Source organism: Tachypleus tridentatus, chromosome 1, assembly GCF_004210375.1.
Source record: "Tachypleus tridentatus isolate NWPU-2018 chromosome 1, ASM421037v1, whole genome shotgun sequence".
In the NCBI taxonomy this organism is placed as follows: domain Eukaryota; kingdom Metazoa; phylum Arthropoda; class Merostomata; order Xiphosura; family Limulidae; genus Tachypleus; species Tachypleus tridentatus.
In genome coordinates this window covers 166172374-166191717 of record NC_134825.1, presented here as the reverse complement: position 1 = coordinate 166191717, position 19344 = coordinate 166172374, and the positions used below count along the sequence as shown (strand labels likewise).

General features: G+C 33.1%; 1 protein-coding gene across 1 annotated transcript; it reads left to right on the top strand.

The window, feature by feature from the left end:
• Positions 1-4917: 4917 nt before the first annotated feature.
• Positions 4918-8119, top strand: LOC143229794 (uncharacterized). Its single transcript, XM_076462585.1, has 2 exons — positions 4918-5763; positions 6020-8119. The coding sequence occupies exons 1-2, from the start codon at positions 5713-5715 to the stop codon at positions 7082-7084; spliced, it is 1116 nt and encodes a 371-aa protein (XP_076318700.1). The 5' UTR covers positions 4918-5712; the 3' UTR covers positions 7085-8119.
• Positions 8120-19344: the final 11225 nt, after the last annotated feature.

Sequence of the window (19344 nt, the reverse complement as noted above, 5' to 3'; positions counted from 1 at the left end):
TCCATTTAGTGACGCCAATCACGTAACTTTGGGCTGGCGTTAGTACAAACCTAGTTCTTGTGTTTTATTTATTAGACATCTGTATTCATTCCTTCGAAGGAAATTTTGCTAGTTGAAAACGCTGCCAGTCAAATATGTCCGATTATAACAGCAACAGAAGGCACTTGTATCTCTTCTAATATCATAAGAACAGTAGGCACTTGTATGCGTTCTAGTATCGTAACAACAAGAGGCACTTGTAAGCGCTCTTATATCGTAAGAACAGTAGGCACTTGTATTTGCCCTAATATCGTAACAACAGGAGGCACTTGTATGCGATCTAATATCGAGACAGTTGTGTCTGTGTGAATACTGTAACTTTTTTAATGTAAAATAAAATTTGTTTGAAGGTTTCCCTAATTTTGCTGGAAAATACAAAGTTAGTAAAACACAGAATGTATGTGCAACTTTGTTCTGTGAGTTCGTTTCTGGACAAGAGCTGTTAAAAGAGTTATTAATGAGTTCTCCTTAGGCGCGAGACATCTTAGATCTTCCGACTTTTCACTCATAAAGAGTAATTCTGCCATGAACGAATATCCTCCTCTGATATATATCTGCACCAGAAGATTTCTGATAGTGGATGTTATTTTCCAACGCACGCTCAGTTGATTTTCCGCACTGTGCTAAGGGGCTACAATCAACTTCCATGAGGTGCTTCAGTGCTCAGTGCTTTTGTTTTATCAATCCCACACACAAGGCTAGTGTTAGCCTTCTCTGTAAATGCATATAAAAAGGGTTTGAAGACCAGTGTCATTTAGGCCCAGTAATTTTAATAATCTGGTGTTTTACATTTCCGAGCCACGTCTCAATCCCTTTAATGACAAACAAACATATCCACAATGTGTGTATCGTTGGCAAACATCACAATACGTTTAGCATTCAAATGTTGCGTTGTTTATAAACATGTGCACGGATCATGTTGCTGTCCTTTATTAGTTGTAAAGGTGTAAGGTTAATGGCACAAAAAATAAAACATTAGGCTTGGTAACTTTACCTGTTGCTGTTGTTAAGTGTGCATGTTGCTAAGTGTTTACGCTTATTCATCATTAGGGGGTAATTTGTGTTTTGGTCAGTAGCACATAAACACTCTGCACATTCAACAATTTATTGCTTGTGTGTATTAGACAAATGAACAACTGTTAGTAAGGTGTATCATATTGTGTGTATTAGAATGGTTGTTAGTAAGGTATATCATATTGTGTGTATTAGAATGGTTGTTAGTAAGGTGTATCATAGTGTGTGTATTAGAATGGTTGTTAGTAAGGTGTATCATATCGTGTGTATTAGACAAATGAATGGTTGTTAGTAAGGTATATCATATTTGTGTATTAAGCAAATGAACGGCTGTTAGTAAGGTATATCATACATTAAACAAATGAACGGCTGTTAGTAAGGTATATCATATGTGTGTATTAGACAAATGAATAGTTGTTAGTAAGGTATATCATATTTGTGTATTAGATAAATGAATGGTTGTTAGTAAGGTATATCATATCGTGTGCATTATACAAATGAACGGCTGTTAGTAAGGTATATCATATTTGTGTATTAGATAAATGAATGGTTGTTAGTAAGGTATATCATATTGTGTGCATTATACAAATGAACGGCTGTTAGTAAGGTATATCATATCGTGTGTATTAGACAAATGAATAGTTGTTAGTAAGGTATATCATATTTGTGTATTAAATAAATGAATGGTTGTTAGTAAGGTATATCATATCGTGTGCATTATACAAATGAACGGCTGTTAGTAAGGTATATCATATTGTGTGTATTAGACAAATGAATAGTTGTTAGTAAGGTATATCATATCGTGTGTATTCAGACAAATGAACGGCTGTTAGTAAGGTATATCATATTTGTGTATTAGACAAATGAACGGCTGTTAGTAAGGTATATCATATTGTGTGTATTAGACAAATGAATGGTTGTTAGTAAGGTATATCATATTTGTGTATTAGACAAATGAATGGTTGTTAGTAAGATGTATCATATCGTGTGTATCATACAAATGAATGGTTGTTAGTAAGGTATATCATATTGTGTGCATTATACAAATGAACGGCTGTTAGTGAGGTGTATCATATCGTGTGTATTAGACAAATGAATAGTTGTTAGTAGGTATATCATATTTGTGTATTAAATAAATGAATGGTTGTTAGTAAGGTATATCATATTGTGTGCATTATACAAATGAACGGCTGTTAGTAAGGTGTATCATATCGTGTGTATTAGACAAATGAATAGTTGTTAGTAAGGTATATCATATTTGTGTATTAGATAAATGAATGGTTGTTAGTAAGGTATATCATATTGTGTGTATTAGACAAATGAACGGTTGTTAGTAAGGTATATCATATTTGTGTATTAGACAAATGAATAGTTGTTAGTAAGGTATATCATATTTGTGTATTAAATAAAACTGTGTGTATTAGAATGGTTGTTAGTAAGGTATATCATATCGTGTGCATTAGACAAATGAACGGTTGTTAGTAAGGTATATCATATTTGTGTATTAGACAAATGAATAGTTGTTAGTAAGGTATATCATATTTGTGTATTAGACAAATGAATAGTTGTTAGTAAGGTATATCATATTTGTGTATTAGATAAATGAATGGTTGTTAGTAAGGTATATCATATTGTGTGTATTGTTACAAACGAACATATTGGTTGTTAGTAGTAAGGTGTATCATATCGTGTGTATTAGACAAATGAATAGTTGTTAGTAAGGTATATCATATTTGTGTATTAGATAAATGAATGGTTGTTAGTAAGGTATATCATATCGTGTGCATTAGACAAATGAACGGTTGTTTGTAAGGTATATCATATTTGTGTATTAGACAAATGAATAGTTGTTAGTAAGGTATATCATATCGTGTGTATTAGACAAATGAATAGTTGTTAGTAAGGTATATCATATCGTGTGTATTAGACAAATGAATAGTTGTTAGTAAGGTATATCATATTTGTGTATTAGACAAATGAACGGTTGTTAGTAAGGTATATCATATTTGTGTATTAGACAAATGAACGGTTGTTAGTAAGGTATATCATATTGTGTGTATTAGACAAATGAATGGTTGTTAGTAAGGTATATCATATTGTGTGTATTAGAATGGTTGTTAGTAAGGTATATCATATCGTGTGTATTAGAATGAATAGTTGTTAGTTGTATTAGTTAGTTGTTAGTAAGGTATATCATATTTGTGTGTATACAAATAGAACGGTTGTTAGTAAGGTATATCATAGTGTGTATTAGACAAATGAATAGTTGTTAGTAAGGTATATCATATTTGTGTATTAGATAAATGAATGGTTGTTAGTAAGGTATATCATATTGTGTGTATTAGACAAATGAACGGCTGTTAGTAAGGTATATCATATTTGTGTATTAGACAAATGAAGTAGGTATATTGTTAGTAAGTTAGTATATATCATATTTGTGTATTAGACAAATGAATAGTTGTTAGTAAGGTATATCATATTTGTGTATTAGACAAATGAACGGCTGTTAGTAAGGTATATCATATTTGTGTATTAGATAAAGTGAATGGTTGTTAGTAAGGTATATCATATTGTGTGTATTATACAAATGAATGGTTGTTAGTGAGGTATATCATAACGTGTAAGGTATATAGACAAATGAATAGTTGTTAGTAAGGTATATCATATTTGTGTATTAGATAAATGAATGGTTGTTAGTAAGGTATATCATATTGTGTGCATTATACAAATGAACGGCTGTTAGTAAGGTATATCATATTGTAGTGAGGTGTGTAATAGACAAATGAATAGTTGTTAGTAAGGTATATCATATTGTGTATTAGACAAATGAACGGTTGTTAGTAAGGTTGTTAGACAAATGAACAGCTGTTAGTAAGGTATATCATATCGTGTGTATTAGACAAATGAATAGTTGTTAGTAAGGTATATCATATTTGTGTATTAGATAAATGAATGGTTGTTAGTATAGATTATACAAATCATATTGTGTAAGGCATTATTAGACAAATGAACGGTTGTTAGTAAGGTATATCATATGCATTATACAAATGAACGGCTGTTAGTAAGGTATCATATCATTAGACAAATGAATAGTTGTTAGTAAGGTATTAGACAAAACGAATGGTTGTTAGTAAGGTATATCATATTTGTGTATTAGACAAATGAACGGTTGTTAGTAAGGTATATCATATTTGTGTATTAGACAAATGAATGGTTGTTAGTAAGGTATATCATATTGTGTGTATTAGACAAATGAATGGTTGTTAGTAAGGTATATCATATCGTGTGCATTATACAAATGAACGGCTGTTAGTAAGGTATATCATATTTGTGTATTAGACAAATGAATGGTTGTTAGTAAGGTATATCATATTGTGTGTATTAGACAAATGAACGGCTGTTAGTAAGGTATATCATATTGTGTGTATTAGACAAATGAATAGTTGTTAGTAAGGTATATCATATTTGTGTATTAGATAAATGAATGGTTGTTAGTAAGGTATATCATATTTGTGTATTTGTGCATTATACAAATGTGTGTGAATAGGTTGTTAGTAAGGTATATCATATTTGTGTATTAGACAAATGAACGGTTGTTAGTAAGGTATATCATATTGTGTGTATTAGACAAATGAATGGTTGTTAGTAAGGTATATCATATCGTGTGCATTATACAAATGAACGGTTAGTGTATTTGTGTGAATATTAAGGTTGTTATAATCATATCATGTGTGTATTAGACAAACGAATGGTTGTTAGTAAGGTATATCATATTGTGCATTAGACAAATGAATGGTTGTTAGTAAGGTATAATCATATTTGTGTATTAGACAAACGAATGGTTTGTTAGTAAGGTATATCATAGACGATGATTTATCTTTATACGTCGTGATAACGTATGGGAAAACGTCCCATAGCAGACACCTAAGTTGGCCTCTTGTTAACTACGTCCCTCAGACACATTATTTTCTTTTAAATGTGTTCTGTTACGAAAAAGTAGACACACAATCGTGCACGAACGCATATTATACAGGCAATATTTTTCCATATTTTAACGAAAATCTTATGTAGTGAGATTTCAATTAAAAACACAAAGCTTACAATGAAACTATGTATAGTATGACCGAAGAAGGTCGAAACGTTGTTTGCTCTTCTATGTAAAATATTTTCTCAACCCAAACGAGCCGTTTTTGCATATAAATTTCTCAACAAGTGGGTTTCTCGACATCACTGATTATGTATAGTATGCTTGCTCACCACGGATAGCGAAACCTGGTTTACCCCGCTGTAAGTTCTCCAATAACAAGATCTAAGAATAAACATTATATTAAAATATTACTTATATTTATTTAGTTAAATCATCTGATTTATTGCTTAAATGTGGTATCCGTATAACAAACTTTTAACTTTGTCACTATTCCCAGCTAGCGTAATTTTTACTGGAAGCGAGTTGGTGCTTCACACGTTCATGCAGTCACATGCTGTCTCCCGCTCTTATGCTGATTGGTCGATTTCAAAGCGCACTCTGCCTCCTCATTACGTAATTCTACAATAATTGGCCCGCGAATGTAGAAAAGACTGTTCGCCTGGTGTAACAACTATTCGTAACCGTAACGTGGTTGGCGTGAGAGAAGGAAGATTTTCGATGTAAAATTTAAAATGTCAACGGCGTTAGTCTCATGTTGTGAGTGGAACGACACATTTTCTAAAGTAAGTAAATCCCGTGTTTAAATTTCAATACAGCAGACTTTAAATTTTATTTTTGTAGTTGAGTAGTTGTTTCTAATACGAATTGAATATGAGAATAATTTACTAGAAGTAGCACTTATCAACAAGTGGTAGGCGTTGCCCGTTTGTTGGTATTCGAGCACATGTCGGAAAATATGTTATAGAAGGTGTTAGTTAATCTAGCATGTGTATATAAATAGTTTTAAACCGAAATCTGCTTTCTTTTTTCTTTCTCTAGAACAATGTTTCAACGCACAAAAGGCCATACCCGCTGGACAGGAGGCCTCTGATTTCGCCGCCGCTTAACGTAGCAGGTTCCAGGCGAGGTTCTGTCAGTGCCGCGTCTAGTGTGATCCCACCAACATCCAAGTCAGTGTTGACGTTCCAGAAGCCTCTTAATGTAGCAGGAATGCAGCAATCGATCAGTTCGCCAGTAGACAACGTTAGCTGTGTTGTAAAGGATCATCGAAAGCTCGACCGAAGCTTGAGTGAACCTGCCGCTAAACCTACTCAAGCAAACTCCAGTCGTTATAAAACGGAGCTATGTAGACCATTCGAGGAAAATGGAACGTGTAAGTACGGGGATAAATGTCAGTTTGCTCACGGCGTTCAGGAATTGCGTACGTTGGCTCGACATCCAAAATATAAAACCGAGCTTTGTCGTACCTTTCACACCACGGGTCTATGTCCATATGGACCAAGATGTCATTTCATACACAACAGTGAAGAGTTAAAAAAACATATGCTCAGTAACCTTCACGCTGGTCTGAACCCGCAACAATACCAAGAAGGTCTGTCAGAACCGCCTAGAGCAGGTCTTGGTGCTAGCCGACCCAAGACTCTTTCTCTAGGCAGCTTTAGCTTAGGGTCCGCTGGAGAAATATCTCCACCCTCCAGTCTTAGTGCCAGCCCAACTTCTCTGAACAGCTTTTTTCCAGACGATAATTTTGGGACATTCTTCTCGACGCCCCATGCCGCAGGTTCTACACATCGTTCTGCATCTTTTCCTTTCTGTCAGGATTTTGCCCTTTTGATGTCTCCTGCGAAACAGCAAGCCTGTCTGTCAACGTTCGGTGGTTCCCAGCCAAGCCTTAATCCTTTCATCATAAGCACTTTGGGTGGTGATATGGCAGGAGAAAATGCCCTATGCTCTGATCCTTTGTATTCACCTGTCCATGCTCCACCGTCCCCAGCCAATTCGTTGAACTCTGACCAGGAGAACCCGAGCTCTGCCTTTGATATGAATTACAATATTCCCCGGCTGCCTATTTTCAGCAAGTTGTCTGTTTTCGATTCGGACTAAGCTTCTGTCATTTCAATTTGTGGTAAAATAATAACGAATGTGCTCAATGCTTGGGACCAACCAACGACAATAGATGTACGTGACATTTGTATCATAATAATTAGTATTAAGTTATGATTTTTGTATGTGTTAGTAATTTAGGCTGCTTATGATGCTACGTTTTGCACAAAAACCTAATTATACCAGTATATATTTATTTGTAAAGCGATTGTATTGTAGCCTCCCTCAGTGGTTTTCACCATGTAACTTTATTGTGTCACAGGGCATTCACCGTTATGGGTGGTGAAACCATTTTGATTGTAACGATTCAATTTATGTTTAAATATCATTATTTCCTATTATCCCCTATTTTAAATATATTAATAGACATAGAAATGAATTGTTTATCGTACGCAATGATTAAAAGTACGATCAAATTTATCTTCATTTTAATACAAGATGCTGTCATTCGAAACAGTTTGAACGTTAATCCAGTTAAGCCTAAATCATTGTTTTTGTGCAGTAGGTTTAAGCCTTAGGGCGCGTCTTAGAATTCATGTATTTAAGTAACTTATTTATTTTAAAAAAAATATGCCTAGGGCAGTCATTTAAGATTTTATAAATGCTCATTAATATGGACAAAAATATATCGTATGCTACTTCTACGTGACGAAGAGTAAGTTATTTTGGTAACGTACGACAAAAATAACGGAATTGCTTGAGTTTTCTTCTATTTCAAGCCTTAAATGTTTTTAATCGCACAATATTTTGTGAAGATATTTTATTGAATATAGTGCATAAAGAAGTGCCTTAACTGTTTAGTCTTCCCGTGTTTGTTGAGTGGGTCGAATGTTGTATTAAATTAAAAAGACATTGTCAAGGTTTGAGTAAAGTTTGTTTTCATTTGAAACTGGTTAGGGGGACAAAGGACGCATTCCGTAAAAAAAGAATCGTTATCTTTAACGAGTTATTTGTACTCGTGTTTTTCGTAAACAATATATATAGCTGTAGAATGTATTAAATAAATTTCTGATCGTTGAAATAATATTTGAAAAATCTTACTAGTGACTGAGTTTTATATTAAATATATCTACATAACATTTTATTGTAAGAAGGTTATTCAAAATGACAAATCATCATAAATTAAAACTCAAACCAACAGAGAAATCGTAAGTTTTCATTAAGAGGCCTCCTGTCGTTTTCCAAAAGAAGAAAAAAAACTTGCACCGTTCAAGAGGCAGAAGGCGTTGTTTGTTGTTACCTTCTTTCTGATGTCGAAGAGGCTATTTTCAGGCGGGTAAACACGTTTATACCCTATCTAGCGTTATGTTTCAGAACAACTTATTTTTACTGTACTTATCATGAACCTTTTACTGAAAAATTCAAGAATTTCGAATTATGTTGTATATAGATGAAGAAAAAGAATGCCAGCAAACTGTTGGTTAAACACATTTAAAGTGAATATTGAAATCATACTTGTGAATATACATTTGTTGGACCAGATTACCTAAGTAAAATGCAGAGGGAAATTCATCTGGTCCGTAGAAATGTATTTCTGACCTCCAGAGAGTATTCCGTTTATTCATCATTTATAATTAACTAAAAATAGCACACATAAAAAGGGATTTTTAATAACATATGTACGGCATTTGTACATTTTCCGAACAAAGCCACATCTAGCCGTTTGCTGTGTCCGTAAACGTACCGTTGTCCCCCTCTTATTGGTGGTGCTGGTGTAGGTTCAGTATTTGTTCTAGTTTTACACGTTCAGTGTACACATAGATCACTTTCCTATATAAACTTACAGAAAAAAAAAACAACACGATATGTACTATTAACCTTTCTACTTCAATCAACGTTTCACATTTGCGACACCAGGGCTAATTTTATTATAAAGTTCGTTTTTTATCTAACTTTATTGCCCAGATATTACATTCCTCTATTATAGTTACAAGGTTTGAACAACAACACTTTTCTTACATATACTCTTCCAGTGGCTCGTCGGTAAGTTCAAATTCGGGTTTCGATACTCGAGGTCAGAAGAGTAAAAATAGCCCCTTGTGCACGTTTGCGCTTAACAACGAAATAAGTCGCATATAATGCGTTTAAGAAAAAAACTCATCGAAGATAAGTGAATCAAGATAAACTTTTAACACTTGAAAACACACGTTTCATCAAAATACTAAAAATTACTCGTTTTATAACGAATAAGAATATTAGCTTTGTAACCCTTAGCACAACTGGACATGACAGATGTTGACAGGAATCCCACACTATATTCAAATTATCTTACATTAATATTAGCAGAAAGAGCAGTGAAATTAATGTATGTAGGTCACTGTTAGAGTAAGAATAAGATGGGATAGGTGGCGACATCTAGTAGAGATTGACTCCAAACACTGGAAAACAGATGCAGGCCATGACCTGTATATGGAGACGGGGAGTTATTACGTGTTTTAACAGAGTTACGGGAAAGCGAAGGTTATTCACCTATAATATCCTTATATATAGAGTCATATATTAATGTACACGGAAGTAATAAGAAAAAGCTATCTTTATAGAACATTAACGACAAATGAGTCTTATATAAAACTATAAATATGTTTGCATTTCTTTCCGAATAGTTTTCAGGATTTCAACAATATGTCAACATTTTTTATAAATTTTAGGTTTGGTTCATTAATTCACATAACTGAAAGTGAAAATTTGTCTGTGTGCTGCGTGGAAGAAAATATGTAGACCATTAGGTTAAAATGCAAATGACTGGCGTTTAATGTTAGGAAAATAAAACATTTTCTCCACAGATGAGATTTCAAAGGAAATCCAATAATAGATTGAAAAATACCGTAAGATGTGTATATACAAAAGGTGCACAAAGGAAAGCCCTATCAGCTGTTAAGAAGAGTCAAATAGTTTGTAAAATATACACAGATGAAAACTGGATCAGCTGTTAAGAAGTCAAATAGTTTGTAAAATATACACAGATGAAAGCTGGATCAGCAGTTAAGAAGTCAAATAGTTTGTAAAATATACACAGATGAAAGCGGGATCAGCTGTTAAGAAGTCAAATAGTTTGTAAAATATACACAGATGAAAGCTGGATCAGCAGTTAAGAAGTCAAATAGTTTGTAAAATATACACAGATGAAAGCTGGATCAGCTGTTAAGGAGAGTCAAATAGTTTGTAAAATATACACAGATGAAAGCTGGATCAGCTGTTAAGAAGTCAAATAGTCTGTAAAATATACACAGATGAAAGCTGGATCAGCTGTTAAGAAGAGACAAATAGTTCGTAAAATACACAGATGAAAGCTGGATCAGCTGTTAAGAAGAGTCAAATAGTTCGTAAAATATACACAGATGAAAACTGGATCAGCTGTTAAGAAGTCAAATAGTTTGTAAAATATACACAGATGAAAGCTGGATCAGCTGTTAAGAAGAGTCAAATAGTTCGTAAAATATACACAGATGAAAACTGGATCAGCTGTTAAGAAGTCAAATAGTTTGTAAAATATACACAGATGAAAGCTGGATCAGCTATTAAGAAGAGTCAAATAGTTTGTAAAATATACACAGATGAAAGCTGGATCAGCTGTTAAGAAGAGTCAAATAGTTTGTAAAATATACACAGATGAAAGCGGGATCAGCTGTTAAGAAGTCAAATAGTTTGTAAAATATACACAGATGAAAGCTGGATCAGCAGTTAAGAAGTCAAATAGTTTGTAAAATATACACAGATGAAAGCTGGATCAGCTGTTAAGAAGAGTCAAATAGTTCGTAAAATATACACAGATGAAAACTGGATCAGCTGTTAAGAAGTCAAATAGTTTGTAAAATATACACAGATGAAAGCTGGATCAGCTATTAAGAAGAGTCAAATAGTTTGTAAAATATACACAGATGAAAGCTGGATCAGCAGTTAAGAAGTCAAATAGTTTGTAAAATATACACAGATGAAAGCGGGATCAGCTGTTAAGAAGTCAAATAGTTTGTAAAATATACACAGATGAAAGCTGGATCAGCAGTTAAGAAGTCAAATAGTTTGTAAAATATACACAGATGAAAGCTGGATCAGCTGTTAAGGAGAGTCAAATAGTTTGTAAAATATACACAGATGAAAGCTGGATCAGCTGTTAAGAAGTCAAATAGTCTGTAAAATATACACAGATGAAAGCTGGATCAGCTGTTAAGAAGAGACAAATAGTTCGTAAAATACACAGATGAAAGCTGGATCAGCTGTTAAGAAGAGTCAAATAGTTCGTAAAATATACACAGATGAAAACTGGATCAGCTGTTAAGAAGTCAAATAGTTTGTAAAATATACACAGATGAAAGCTGGATCAGCTGTTAAGAAGAGACAAATAGTTCGTAAAATACACAGATGAAAGCTGGATCAGCTGTTAAGAAGAGTCAAATAGTTCGTAAAATATACACAGATGAAAACTGGATCAGCTGTTAAGAAGTCAAATAGTTTGTAAAATATACACAGATGAAAGCTGGATCAGCTATTAAGAAGAGTCAAATAGTTTGTAAAATATACACAGATGAAAGCTGGATCAGCTGTTAAGAAGAGTCAAATAGTTTGTAAAATATACACAGATGAAAGCTGGATCAACTGTTAAGAAGTCAAATAGTTTGTAAAATATACACAGATGAAAGCTGGATCAGCTGTTAAGAAGTCAAATAGTTTGTAAAATATACACAGATGAAAGCTGGATCAGCTGTTAAGAAGAGTCAAATAGTTTGTTAAATATACACAGATGAAAACTGGATCAGCTGTTAAGAAGAGACAAATAGTTTGTAAAATATACACAGATGAAAGCTGGATCAGCTGTTAAGATGTCAAATAGTTTGTAAAAGGTGCAAAGAGAGAATTTCGGATTCGTTGTTGTTAAGTACAAATCTCGACAAGAAGCTATTTATGCTCTACCAATGACAGGTATCGAAACCCGACTTTTGGCGTTATAAGCTTGCAGACTTATTACATTTCTTATGTAAAAGAGAACTTTTGTCTGAAAAGAAGACTAAAACTACAGGTGTTTAAAACTATGATAAAACTGCATCACATTTATTGCTAATAATAGGATTTTTTTAAAGTTTCTATAATATTGGTATGATAGCTTAAATATGAGTTACCTTAAAAGGAAATTTTATAAACAAGGTCATCACATTGCTCAAGTTTTATTGGTCACAATTCAATATGTCATTTACCCAATATTTTATAAATATAGCAACAGAATACCATAACTTTAAGCAACTTCGTCATAACTAAGTTTTCTTTCTTATAATAAAACGTTTCTTATAGAGGAAACGTTTTTCCCAACTTTCCTCTGTCATTATGGATCACGTTTCGGAAAACGTCTAATGACGTCATGGACGTTTGCTAGGATTATACGAGGGTATACAGAACTGATGATTTTCAAGGTCAGAATGGCAAAAAATATAACGTATTTGCTGAACAACCCGTACATTCCAATGAAAATAGAAACTGGTTTAACCGCCAAATATTCGCTAGAATAAACTTTTTTTTTCTTTTGTTTTTCTTTACTGTGTCTAAAGTCTAACAAACGCAGTAACTACCGGAAGTACACTAGTGACGCACAGAAATGGAAGTGTTGAAGAGTTATCTATAGTGTATGTGCGTGTATTTGTGCATCTTACTGAACGACTTCGTGGAGGCAAACTCGCTACTAATTAATGCATGAATGTATAAATAATAACAACGCATACAGTACACCTATACATGGCATGCCAGTGTATAAGATTGCTGAGGGATGGATGATAAGTGAACGATACGTAGCAAAATACACGTGCACTTGGGGCGTTCTCACACGTTGCTAGAACGGACATCCTTCGTTGGATGTTGCTATTTAACCGCGTAAGTGTGCACTTAATCTAATAATACTCTGTCTTTAACCTCGTGAACTTCCATACTAATACAGTACAGCTCTCTCTTATAATGTAATGTTCTCCACAAAGACTCAATTTCATGTTATAATGCACTTTGAGATGTGTACGTTGAAAACTAGGAACTCGAAAACCACCACAGTGATCTTCATAACTGAGTAATATTTTTATAACTATGCAGTATTTTTATTGCTGAGCAATAAATAAAACAATTGAAATTTCCACAAAAATGATCAGTTACAGGCTTAACTAGTATAATAAATTACAAAAATAGAAGTAAGTTTCAAATATTAAAACAATCCAAAAAGAAACTTAAAATAATTTAATTGTTTCTCTTTATTAAAATCTCATGATTAAAAGAAAGACTTCAATAAAATCCACTCTGATGTGATGCTGTGATAACAGCTCGTTCTTAAATTAAAATCATTTTCTCATGTTGTAGAACTGCCAGACAATTCTAGAAAAGACCACAGGGCCAATAATTCCCTTTGCCACTGAGCCTCAGGGCTATTTGTGCTGTGCCCACTATTTATTAACGTTTCGCTTAACAACAACCAAATCAATTACTTGTAAAGACGTACTGTAAATACAAGGGTTGGACAAAGTAATTTTGAGACCTCTTTATTTCTAACTTTTATTTAATAATGTGGAGTTGGTCCTCCACGAGAAGGTAATAGTTTTAAAATGAAATGAACGTGGTTAAACAAAGTGTTGGCTAATCAGGCAGTGATAATTTTGACCATTTGTCGGGCAAAGCTTCTTTTAACTCCTCACGTGATGTTGGTTGGTGATGGGCATCTGCTTTAGAAGACTAGTTTCAAAAACTGGCCAAAGAAACTCTATAACTTTTAAATCTGGTGATTATAATGGTCAGTAGTCGAACTAGGCGTCCAGACTCTTTCTCGTGTTCTCTTTAACGTCCTCAGAAATATGGATTGTTGTCTGTTTGGGAATACAATGTTGATCACATAGAGGACGTAATCCGAAATAATGTTATATAACTTTGCCTTCCAATGATGTCATTGACCCTAAACTATCTCAACAAAAACTGCCAACATCCTCACAGAACCTCCACCAGGATTGATTGACAGCAGACGTTCAAGGTTGTAAGCGTCTGTTGGTTTCACCACACATAAACAAAGCAGTTTTATGAGAAAAGTACGAAGGGTGATACGCGATCTTCAATCTTTAAGTTCTCGGCACTGTTTCACTCCAACTTTTAGATTCATTTTATTTTTCCTTTTTGATGTAATTATAGGCTTCTGAATTGCAAAGCTACCATGGTAGCATGTATTCTTCTTATCTCCTATGGTTGTTTTTGCAGACTTACCATGGTAGTATGTATTCTTCTTATCTCCTAGGGTTGTTTTGACAGAGGTCTCAATACACATGTCAATGATCGTCTGTCATGACCTTAGTTCTTCGACCACTGTTATATTTGCTGTGGTTTTATTTTTCATCACCACTTCTGACAACAGTTTTTACAAATATTCTTCAGGACACGTCAATTATTTTAGGTGTTCGTGGCACTGAGAACCCAACTAAACGTTCACTCACAAACATGCCTTTTGAGAAATCTGGCCCACCCTTTTAACTTGATAAGTTTAGTACCTTTTCTCTGAAAAATAATAATATAATACTCCTATATAAAGGTCACTACAAAAAACTAGAACAGACGTGGTGACATGGACTGTAACATTATACTGAGGCCCCCAAATCACTGTATTATAAGGAAATGAACTATACCAGAATATAGATACGTGTTGATAGCTTCAGTGTGATTAGTGGACGTTCAACCAGTCATGCAGTACCACACCAAAATGCCACTCAAAGCATAAACAGTTGTACTGTTCCCAGTAGTACTGTGGTGAATGCAGTTATTATTCTCAGAAGATAAATTTCATCACACACACAAGTAGATATAAAGGTTTTGGCTGGTGTAGAATATTCTGTACAACAAATTGTGGCAAGATTTCATCTTTCAGTAGGAGTTGTAAGAAAATTTTGAATAGCGTATGTAAACGTAATTCCAGTTATAAGAAAAGTGAACGAGCTAGAAAGGCAGAACTCATTAGAAACAGTGTTAAGTAACTCAGGATGTAATCTTTATTTAATACACGATAATCTAGTGGAAATATTGCGAATAACCTGGCTATAACGTTACCTCTAAAAATAGTAAGGTACACATTAGCAAGAAGAGGTTTCAATGGACATGTATCTAATCAAAAATGGCTTATGAGAATATATAACTAAAACAAACGGTTGGAGTGAGCAACGGAAAAAGACCATGAAATGTACATAGGTGGAAGAGATATATACTATTCACAAATGAAGCTAAATTTAAGTTATTTGGAATTAATTAACGACAGTTTATTAGATGGTAAAGAAGAGAACATTATCTCGACCACTGTACAACGTCGACAGGGCAGCATGCTGATAGACAAACAGAAGTGTGAAGATGCATCTCGGCTTGTGATGTTGAAGCTTACAAAATACTGATGGCACCCTAACTACTGACTGGCACAAGCGATTTCTTATCGATGTCGCCATTATATCAAAAACAAGATCTTGAACTTTCAGCAAGACAGTGATTCCAATTATAAAGCAAGTTTGTACAAACGACACCTGGTAGAAAAAGGAAAAAGGACTGATGCAATACTCACAGTTTTGGTTTGACTTGACTTACATGTAAATAGTGATACAGGACAATATAGTTAATATATCCTTCGCTTATTCGAAACGGGATGCCTTTGAACACCCCGAACCTTCGCTGATATGCGCAAAATAAAAGTGACAATCACTTCCATTATTCGGTTCAAACAGCCTGATAAATCACTTGTGGCGGCAGGTGGTGTTAGTTGATTACTTTCTCTCTAGTCTGTAGTTAAAAATTACAGACAGCAATACCCAAACCCAAAGGTGCCTGTACATAACGTGTCGTTCAAGTTTAGAAAATTCCAGATTCAAGTGTAACTGTATATCTATATAAACTCATTATGTGACTTCTTTACATTTATATGTTTATATGTTGCTTTGTTAGGGGTATTATACTAAAGCACTGTTATAAATATTTCCCACACAGATATACATGTTAATAAGTGACAGTCATTAATAACTCCATATTTAACCGTATGCCTGCTCCTAAATTTATTAATTATCATTCATAGATTCAATATAACTTTACTCAGTCATTAAGTCTCGAGTATATTAGTTTAACTTAGTTTTAGGAACAATAAATACACTCAGATACATTGTAATAACATCTACAAGGATGGTTAAAATTATTATTAAATTAATGTTTCGGCTAAATGGCCTGCGTCAGGACTACAATGAAGGTCCTTTGGCCAAAATGGTAGCCGTGTAATTATTTTTACCTTATGACGATCTTACAAGAAGTTGGTAGTCTGTTACACAAACCTTCATATCGTATTGTAAACAAAATATTTTTGCTCAGTTGTTTTCGTAACGCTTAAAAATAGCAGGATAAGCAATTTTAGTTTGTTTTTTTTAACCAATCTGATTGATCTAAAGTGTGGGGGAACAACAGTTTTCAAACCGGTTTTCGATAGGAACTGTATTTAGAATTTTGACACGCAGTTAAAGTTGTTTCTTTGCAGATGTGAACTGTACACACACGTGGAACACATACCACGTGTTGCCTTTCTTATTCCAAACACTGTTCACGTATTTTTAGCTCACTTTCTAGTTGGGCTTTTGTGCTCACTAGTTAGATGAGAGATGTTTTCGTTTGAACTTGTTGCTAGGCGCACCGTAAACGCATGCGCAATGTTATCAGGAATTTGAAAGGGAGTATGTCAATGTTTGCGTTTAGTTAGTGTATTTCATTTTGACGATTAGTGTAAACTTCACATGAGAGGGCGTTTGTGTTGAGCTTGCTAGTGGTTAAAACTAAAACGTAACTTAAAAATCTATAAGAATAGAAGTGGGGTAAATTTTTATCCAAAGAAAATAGCCAATTTAAAGAGTATCAAATTATGAGGTGATGTGCTGTATAGCATATACTGCACTGTAACATATATTGATACAGCAGTTTTGAATAAACATTTTGATTCTATTCATCGTTTTATAACTGTCTGTATTTCACTACTTATAAACAAAAAAATTCATACTAATATTAAACTTTGTCCTCAATTTGGAAAAACACGATAATAGCATTTGAATACTTTTCGCTCATTAGTGGTTTGTGGCATTTAATGAGCCCTTAAGTTAATGTTGATTTGCTTGTGAAATTTTGTGCAAAGTTATACAAGGGCTGTGTACGCTAACAGTCCCTGATTTTGAAATGACAGACCATAGAGAAAAGAACTAGTCAACACCACCTACCGGCAACTCTTAGACTACACTTTCACAACGGTTAGTGAGGTTGACCGTTATATCATAACGTCCTCAAGACTAAGAAGGCGAGCATATTCACTGACAGAATACGAACCCGCGACCAACGTATTGTGAGTCGAATGCCTCAGTCACTTAGCGTTTGTTATTTATACATTTAACACTGTAAAGGTATAATGTACAGAACGTACAGACATTTACTGTGTAGGTATAATGTACAGAACTTACAGATATTTACTGTGTAGGTATAATGTATAGAACTTACAGATATTTACTGTGTAGGTATAATGTACAGAACTTACAGATATTTATTGTATAGGTATAATGTATAGAACCTACAGATATTCAATGTATAGGTATAATGTATAGAACTTACAGATATTTACTGTGTAGGTATAATGTATAGAACTTACAGATATTTACTGTGTAGGTATAATGTACAGAACTTACAGATATTTATTGTATAGGTATAATGTATAGAACTTACAGATATTTATTGTATAGGTATAATGTATAGAACTTACAGATATTTACTGTATAGGTATAATGTACAGAACTTACAGATATTTATTGTATAGGTATAATGTATAGAACTTACAGATATTTACTGTGTAGGTATAATGTACAGAACTTACAGATATTTATTGTGTAGGTATAATGTATAGAACTTGTAGACATTTACTGTATAGGTATAATGTATAGAACTTGTAGACATTTACTGTATAGGTATAATGTATAGAACTTACAGGTATTTATTGTATAGGTATAATGTATAGAACTTACAGATATTTACTGTATAGGTATAATGTATAGAACTTGTAGACATTTATTGTATAGGTATAATGTATAGGACTTACAGATATTTATTGTGTAGGTATAATGTATAGAACTTGTAGACATTTACTGTATAGGTATAATGTATAGAACTTGTAGACATTTACTGTATAGGTATAATGTATAGAACTTACAGATATTTATTGTGTAGGTATAATGTATAGAACTTGTAGACATTTACTGTATAGGTATAATGTATAGAACTTGTAGACATTTACTGTATAGGTATAATGTATAGAACTTACAGATATTTACTGTATAGGTATAATGTATAGAACTTACAGATATTTACTGTATAGGTATAATGTATAGAACTTACAGATATTTATTGTATAGGTATAATGTATAGAACTTACAGATATTTATTGTATAGGTATAATGTATAGGACTTACAGATATTTATTGTGTAGGTATAATGTATAGAACTTTTAGACATTTACTGTATAGGTATAATGTATAGAACTTACAGATATTTATTGTATAGGTATAATGTATAGAACTTGTAGACATTTACTGTATAGGTATAATGTATAGAACTTACAGACATTTACTGTATAGGTATAATGTATAGAACTTACAGATATTTATTGTATAGGTATAATGTATAGAACTTGTAGACATTTACTGTATAGGTATAATGTATAGGACTTACAGACATTTACTGTATAGGTATAATGTATAGAACTTACAGATATTTACTGTATAGGTATAATGTATAGAACTTACAGATATTTATTGTATAGGTATAATGTATAGAACTTACAGACATTTATTGTATAGGTATAATGTATAGAACTTACAGATATTTACTGTATAGGTATAATGTATAGAACTTACAGATATTTATTGTATAGGTATAATGTATAGAACTTACAGATATTTACTGTATAGGTATAATGTATAGAACTTACAGATATTTATTGTATAGGTATAATGTATAGAACTTACAGACATTTATTGTATAGGTATAATGTATAGAACTTACAGACATTTACTGTATAGGTATAATGTATAGAACTTACAGATATTTATTGTGTAGGTATAATGTATAGAACTTGTAGACATTTACTGTATAGGTATAATGTATAGAACTTGTAGACATTTACTGTATAGGTATAATGTATAGAACTTACAGATATTTACTGTATAGGTATAATGTATAGAACTTACAGATATTTATTGTATAGG

Bases quoted from the DNA above. Each gene is read 5' to 3' on its own strand.
- LOC143229794 (XM_076462585.1), top strand. From the start codon at position 5,713: ATGTCAACGGCGTTAGTCTCATGTTGTGAGTGGAACGACACATTTTCT. The intron at 5,764-6,019 runs GTAAGTAAATCC...TTCTTTCTCTAG, and splicing joins GGAACGACACATTTTCTAAA to AACAATGTTTCAACGCACAA.